The sequence below is a fragment of the Talpa europaea genome, assembly GCF_964194135.1.
Source record: "Talpa europaea genome assembly, chromosome: 10".
NCBI classification, from domain to species: Eukaryota; Metazoa; Chordata; class Mammalia; order Eulipotyphla; family Talpidae; genus Talpa; species Talpa europaea.
The window spans coordinates 29,163,325-29,171,532 of NC_140077.1; the positions used below are offsets into that span (position 1 = coordinate 29,163,325).

An 8,208-nucleotide genomic window follows, 5' to 3' on the forward strand; every position below is an offset into this window, starting at 1 on the left:
AGTGTGCTTGGGTCCTTCTGCCTGCTCTGCTCCCCACTCTGGCTCGGTGAATTCTCTCACCCTCCTGCGCTTCTGACTGTACCCAGTGCTTGTACAAATAAATAAATAAATCTTCAAAAAAAAAGTCCACCTAGAAAAGAAAAAAATTAAAAATTTCATCCTTTCAATAAATTCAAATTAATGCCAGATCTGAACAATGTACTAAGCTCTTGATCAAATTATTAGTTTTCGGTTTCTTTTCAAGGGAATTATGGATCCTTCTAGTCCTTTTTTAACTTTTTTTTTTTTCTTTTAAAGGAACAGTGAACAGAATGAGCACCTCACAGGACCAGAGTGGCTGCTCCAGTAATAGAGAACCCCTATTGAGGTGTTGTGATGCAAGGAGGGACTTGGAACTTGCTATTGGTGGAGTTCTCCGGGCTGAACAGCAAATTAAAGATAACTTGCGAGAGGTATGACATATACTTTACTTTTCTCTTGTATAAATTCTTAGCATAGGTTGGTTAGAGCATGGCCAAGGCTTGGCCTCTCAGTACCAACCAAAAAGTTTCACTAATGCTTGCATGACTGCATGGAATGTTGGTCCCTTTGATTCCAAAGGGGAACATAAAACAGATGTTAGAATAGTGTGGAAAACCTTATGCCACTTTAGAGAAATCCGTTCACATTGCAGTTTTTGTTGTACTTCTCTATGGCCTCTGTGCCTAGGCACTGTAGTTAGTAAAATTGTGAAGTGGATGACAGTGCGCTGGTCCAGTGTGTCCTCTCGATACATAAAGGATGGCAGTTCAGCACGCATGTCCCTTACCATCTTTTAAGTTGGTTCTACGAATAACTATCTGTAGAGTAAGCCAGAATTAAATTTATTTTCCTCTGACCTGATGTTTTCCTTTGGCCTAAATGTGTTTTTATGGTGTCTTATGTGAATTTTTATGGGTAATTCATGGATTTTTTTCCTTAGAATTTTTATGTTTATCATCCTTTTGAATAGTATTTTCTACAAACATTTAGTTTATAACTTAAACTTCCTACCCTCAAGGCTTTCTAATTGTGGATTTGTAGTGATACATCTCTTTATTAAATTAGTCTACTGTACACGATTGCTTAGATATGTAATGAGAAAAGAGAAAAAGACTAGCTATAAGCTAATAGTCTGTCTTACTCCTCTAATACATTTGTAAAACTGTTGATTTTCAAATTATGAGGAAAACTGAGGAGTACCAGTATCATGAAATACATCCTTGTATTTTCTCCTGATTACTTTAGGACACCCCAAACAAACCTGATCCCCTTAGGAAGAGAGTTCTTGAAAGAGGATTTTAGATCTTAGATATACCTTTATGGTCCAAGTTCTTAATCTGTGATCATGGAGCTTTGGTAGATTCATGGGTAGACTTTGGGACACTAAACCCTGAAATTATAGGCAAACTTCTGAGAATATGCATTTTATGGGGAAATCCTCCATAGCTGTCATTGGATAAGCAAAAGGACTTGTGACCTTCAAAAATTGAGAGACCTTCCTGTTCTAGGGGAACACTGGTCTTTAGGCTTATAACACTAGTGAAGCTAACACATATGTTTCCTAGGTCAAAGCTCAGATTCACAGCTGCATAAGTCGTCACCTGGAATGCCTTAGAAGCCGTGAGGTGTGGCTGTTTGAACAGGTAGATCTCATCTATCAGCTTAAAGAGGAGACCCTTCAGCAGCAGGCCCAACAGCTCTACTGGGTATGGTGACTATAGTTGATTTGAATGTGGTTTTTGGTTTTGAGAGAATATCTTTCCTATAATGAAGCATTTATATAGATCAGCTAAAAGTTTAATAATAAGTGCTGTTTGCTGTATGTTACCTTTGGTACGCTTATTGCTTATAGTATCACTGTGGCTTAGATGGTTTCATTTTTTTTTTTTGTAGTTACTGGGCCAGTTCAATTGTCTTATTCATCAGCTGGAGTGCACCCAAAACAAAGATCTAGCCAATCAAGTCTCAGTATGTCTGGAGAGGTAAAGACCTTTTTTGCTTGTCTTGACTTTTGGCTCTTTGACTATGGTTTATTTAAAAATCTCAGATTTGTAACTCATTGCATGTGTTGGATTAACTTGTGTTGGATTTGCTAACTTCTCTGTTCCTATTATAAGATTGTCCTGCTTTATATATTTACTGTACCTGCTGATGCATGATTAGGTCGTCTGCCTTTGGTTGAGTTTTTCAGAAAGCGACAATTATTTCAGGTTATTCACAGTTTGACACTTCTTTTGGATGAAGTTGAAAATCATACTCCTTTAACCACGTGTTGTTTATTTTTTCCCTTAGATTGGGCAGTTTGACCCTCAAACCTGAAGATTCAACTGTCCTGGTCTTTGAAGCAGATACAACTGCTCTGCGCCAGGCCATCACCACATTTGGGTCCCTTAAAACCATTGTGAGTAATCTTGATCTCAAATGGTTCATTGTGCACTTCTCTGGTTTATGGTCTCATAGGTGATCTTAAAAACATCACATATGACTTTTTAGTGACTTATTGGTAATTTGGTAAGCTTCAAAAATTTCATGTTCTGATTAAGTTGCTAGAGCATTAACTAGGCTAGTTCTAGAAGTGTGGTATTAACTTAGTGATAGTCTCTAGAATTTATCTTGTATCTCTTTAAAAACCTTTGGCATATTTCTTTTTTTTTAAATGGAGCTGGATGATATATTTTTTTTTTTTTTAAGATTTATTTATTTATACAAGCACTGGGTACAGTCAGAAGCACGGGAGGGTGAGAGAATTCACCAGAGCCAGAGCAGGGGGCAGAGCAGGCAGAAGGACCGAAGTACACTGCTGAGGGGAGCAGCGGGCGGCAGGAGAGGTCTGCGCGCCATGTGGGACCCTCGTCCGGTGGCCGGGGAGCAGCCAGGGATGGAACCAGCGCTGCAGAGGCTGCGGGCAGTTTCGCAACCCAGCGCTCAACCGCTGCGCCACCGGGAGGCCCCTTTGGCATATTTCTTAATAAATTTGTGGTTTGAGTGTTCTTTAACTTAGATAACCAAATATAGTTTTATTTGGATCTTAACAGTAGTGATGGTACGAATTCTGATGAAAGCTTATTATATGATGATAATTTTGTAGCTGATAGAGAACTCTCAGATTTGATATCTATTTTCTACGTTTTTGAATTTATTTACCTACCCCTTCCACAGAAGTGTTACTGTTCATATATTTGATAGTCATTCACTATCTATCAGGGGTTATCTTTGTTGTAACTTGGTTATGAATATGTTGAGGTGAGCCCAGCATCTTAGTGTGAAGAATAAGGTCATTGCACTTAGTGTGAAGAATATTCTGGTGAAATGGTAATGTTTTGCTTAATACTTTTGAAAATGTAGAAATTACAGTTTTCACGGTTTTGGTATGAAAGCATAATGTTGTTAATGCAATTAATTTGACTTTTTTTATAGCAAATTCCTGAGCACCTGATGGTTCATGGTAGTTCATCAAATATTGGGCCTTTCATGGAGAAAAGAGCTTATAGCCCATTGACAGAGCAGGTAAAATGTCATTTTGTTTCTGGTAACAGTGTTATTGTTTGACTTATATTACTTAAGTATTTTAACTAAATCATTTTTGGGGGGCTACCTTTGTAAAAAGGCACCATAGTTAATGAGTTAGTTTATGCAATTAAGTACTTCTCTTGAGACCGAATGTCAGAAATTTAAAGGTTTTATAAGTTTTGAATAAGAGAAATTGTTACAGGAAATTATCATTAGCTCTATGATTGGGTTGGTTCTCTCTTGGGGATCCTTCTCTACAATTCACAGAGATGATTTACTTCTAAATGCAATGTGAATATAGGATCTAAGGCATTTAAGTGGGGAAGAACCCTGGAGGTCAGTTATACTCTGTATTATAATTGTGAAAATGAAGGCTTGGGAAAGTCAAGTGACTTGTGCAGGGGCAGTGACAAGCCAAGATTAGAGAGCTTGGGTTGCCTGTTTTTCGGGTGAAGTTTCTACTGCATTTGACATTGACTTGTTAAGCAGCATGGTGTTATATGATTAGCAGAAGTCAGCATCCAGCACCACCACTGTCCCTCTCAGTGAATGGCTCCTTGGAGGCAAATCTGCCAGTTATCGTCAGGCTCCCTACATACCCAGCACCAATCTGCAGGACTGGCTCACACAAAAGCAGATCCCAGAGAATAATCAGGTGTGTTGCTGACTTTATTGTTTCTGGGAGTAGAGTTACTAACCAAGTTTTTAGGTTTTAGTTCTAGTCTGGAAACATTTTTAATAACTTTTTTTTTTTTTTAAAGATTTATTTATTTATGCAAGCACTGGGTACAGTCAGAAGCGCGGGAGGGTGAGAGAATTCACCAGAGCCAGAGCAGGGAGCAGAACAGGCAGAAGGACCGAAGTACACTGCTGAGGGGAGCAGCGGGCAGCAGGAGAGGTCTGCACGCCATGTGGGACCCTCCTCCGGTGGCCGGGGAGCAGCCGGGGATTGAACCGGTGCCGCAGAGGCTGCGGGCAGCCTCGCAACCCAGCGCTCAACCGCTGAGCCACCGGGGAGGCCCCAGGAGCTACTTATGTACAGTTCCTCAGGACTAAATTCCTAGTAATTGCATTTCTAGATTACAAATCTACATATCCTTTAAGGCTTGTAATCATATTGTCAATTTAGCTTTACTAAAAGTTGATACCAATTTATATTCCCACCAATAGAGTATTGAGAGTACCTGCCTCCCTGCAACTTCTCTAATAGTGGTAGTCATTTTCAGGGTTTTTTTCCCCTCTGATTTTGACATGAAATAACAATTTTACTTTTATTATGAAGTCCTTTGATTATTAAGAAGGTTGAGTTTGTTTGATTTTTTCATGTTTATTGCCTTTGATGACTTGCCTAATCATAGTCTTTGCTCATTTTGGTCTTTATTCATATGGGCATATTATGTAGAGTTACTAATTTCTTTTCTATCAAATATGCTACACATGCTTTCTCCTGTTTTGCCTGTTTTCCGGGTTTTTAAAAACTGCAGCAATTAAAATTGTTCATGTAGTAAAAAATTATTATCTCAGCAGAGAAATCCCTTATCTTTTGGCTTTGTATGTATAAATTTAGAAACACTGAATAGTGCAGTAAATATGCAAATAGAACTTTTATCATTGACTCCCCAAAGTAGTCATAGTATTCCGGCAAACCAGTATCTTGTACTTTTTGTGTAGACTTCTGCCAGAGCCTGCAATTTCTTCAGTAATGCTTGGGGCAACCTAAAGGGCTTGGAAAACTGGCTTCTCAAGAATCAGCAACAAGAAGTTCCTGAAAAATCAAGTCACCAAAAGCATAACAGCTATTCTACTACCAGTTCTTGCTCTGTTGAAATTGAAAAGGTTGAAGATCTAGACCTTTTGGATCAAGATGAGATCGACCTTTCTGACTGGTTGGTGACTCCTCAGGAATACCATGATCTGGAGAAGCTTGGGAGTGGCAACTGCGGAACTAATGAGAAGTTTAAGTCCTTGTTCCAGGTGTTCCAGGAGTCCTATAGTGTGAATGATTGGCTCATCAAACCTGATTCCTGTACCAATTGTAGGGGCAATCAGCCCAAAGGTGTGGAGATTGAAAACCTGGGCAATCTGAAGTGCCTGAATGACCACTTGGAGGCCAAGAAACCCTTGTCCACTCCTAGCACAATTGCTGAGGTTTGGCTTGTCCAGAACCATCAGGACCCATATAAAGTAGAGGAGGTATGCAAAGCCAATGAGCCCTGTACAAGCTTTGCAGAGTGTGTGTGTGATGAAAATTGTGAGAAGGAAGCACTGTGTAAATGGCTTCTGAAGAAAGAAGGAAAGGATAAAAATGGTATGCCTGTGGAACCAAAACCTGAGTATGAGAAGCGTAGAGATTCCCTGAATATGTGGCTCTGTCCTTCCAGAAGAGAGTCAACAGAAGAAATCAAGGCACCAAAGACAGCGGCTCTTTCAAGAATTACAGATTCCTTCCAAGTCATAAGGAACAGTCCCTTGTCTGCATGGCTTATCGGGCCCTCATGCAAAGGAGGACATCCCAAGGAAGTGCCTAGTGCTGAAGCATCTAGTGCTGCCAAACAAAAGCTTATGAGCCCTGTGGCCACTTCTTGGTGTCCCTTGAACACAGCCGACTGGGTCTTGCCAGGAAAGAAAACTGGAAACCTCAACCAGTTATCCTCAGGAGAAGATAAGTGGCTACTTCGAAAGGCAGCCAAGGTGAGCACAGACATCAAAATAGCTGTTTGGAAACATATTTAGTCAATTTTTACTTCCTTAATCCCAGGAAGATGGGTGAGATCCTTAAATGTGTTAAGTGTTAAATTTGGCTGAAGTAGTATTAGTGCCAAGTTAACAAATGATTTATGTTTAGACTGAGATGTTTGTGCATTTTTCCACATCTCCAGCCCCCATTCTGCCAAAAAGAAAAGGCATTGCCTATTTTGTTGCTATTTGTGGAAAGATAAGAGAAAATAATTGTCACCTTTGCTTTTATTATTAGAGAGAATCGCCATTATTTATTCTTTATAGCCACTACCATACTTGGAAGCTGAGTTAAGTGACTTTTAAGCTGTCATGTAGGAACCCACCTTTTTTCTCTTCTTGCAGGAAGTATTACTTAATTCACCCCTACAGGAGGAACATAACTTTCCCCCAGACCATTACGGTCTCCCCGCAGTTTGTGACCTCTTTGCCTGTATGCAGCTTAAACTTGATAAAGAAAAGTGGTTGTATCGAACTCCTCTGCAGGTGGGTACTTGTCACTAATGTAATTGTTAGATTTCAGCTGCTTATGTTTTGTCTTACATATGAATTCATACTTGTGCCCATTTAACTGTATTCATATTAATGGTGTGTATATTAGGCAAGTGAGGGTAGGAGTTAGATCATGATTTCATATAACTCACTTGAACTTCCTTTATGAAGATGACAAATCTATCGGGAATTTTTAGTCGTGTGGATTAGTTTGTGGGTTCTTTGATTGTAGGATTACATTTATCTGAAGGGTGTGATCCTATACCTCTTACTTATATAGTGTTGTAAACCAGTGTGTTACCACAATAAAAACAAAAAATGAGTGAGCTTTAACGTGGGGGGGAATTTTCTTTTGTTCTATAGTGAAGTGACTTTGTATTTGTGGGCTTTTCTTTACAGATGTGAAGGGATGGAGTACTAGTCAAGCAACTTTCCTGCAAAGTATCACACATCCATGAGCCAAGTGACTGCAGCTTCTCAAATCATTGTTTCTGGATCTGACCAATCAGTTTAGTTCCCTTTCTGCTTAATTTTGATCTAGCGAAGAGAAAATAGCCATCAAAATATGAGTTACTGTGTACAAGAAAAAGGCTGTTTGTTGATGCTGATGTGAATAAGTTCCTTCTTACAGAAGTATTAATTCACCCCTACCACAGAAACACAGCATCTTGGTGGGTAGGTCTTTTTCATAGGCCTCCATGGCTCCTTAGATTGGTTATTACATTAAAACTAGTTTTAAAAATGAAATTGTTCTATCAGGTGTGTTTATATATTACAGTTAATAAACCATCCCTAACCTTTTGATTCCTCTTCTTTAGATGCTTCCCTTACTGTGGGTTTTCATCATTAGCTTAAGAAATTCTTCTATTTTTTTTTTTGTTGTTGTTACCAAAATGGGTATTAACAGTGGCAGTTTTTGACACAATTACAAAACACAGCAGATTCTTTATTACTACCTTTTGAAAGAATTTCAGCTACTGTAAATTTTGTCTTTCTCAGTGTGTTCTTTTAAAAGGGCCTTGTATTGCTTCAAGACTGTATTTTTAGGGTAGTCCTAGCCTCTTTGAAAATCTTTTGAACCTACAGGTGAAAGAGCCCCGTGCCACTCAAAGAGCGAGAGGCAAGAAGTGTTGGACTTTGTAGTATTTATGGTATTACATCTTTAAGTATGGTATTCGTGCTTGAAATACTATTTTAGGGTTATTGGTGCATCCTGTGTAAATGGAAGCTGAGCTTGACACCTGGTGCTTTTAACTTGGGAAAAAAATGAAATGTTCTTTCACTGCAAGCATCCCATATTCTGTACCTCTAAAAGTTTAATGCAGTGACATTTTGGTGAACAGGCCGTTAGAACACTTACTTGTGCCTTGGGAGTGTTTATTGAAGCTTTATGAAAACTTGGTGTTTTCCCACTATTCTATAAGTCATTCTTTAAGTTTCTCTGTAGGA

At 39.0% G+C, this 8,208-nt stretch overlaps 1 protein-coding gene across 1 annotated transcript; it reads left to right on the forward strand.

The window, feature by feature from the left end:
* Positions 1-264: 264 nt before the first annotated feature.
* Positions 265-7,164, forward strand: NCOA4 (nuclear receptor coactivator 4; the record flags this gene model as incomplete). Its single annotated transcript, XM_084245428.1, has 9 exons — positions 265-452; positions 1,587-1,727; positions 1,915-2,003; positions 2,314-2,422; positions 3,439-3,528; positions 4,040-4,186; positions 5,203-6,222; positions 6,613-6,753; positions 7,159-7,164. Exons 1-9 carry the CDS (start codon positions 312-314, stop codon positions 7,162-7,164), a joined length of 1,884 nt encoding a protein of 627 aa, XP_084101554.1. The 5' UTR covers positions 265-311.
* Positions 7,165-8,208: the final 1,044 nt, after the last annotated feature.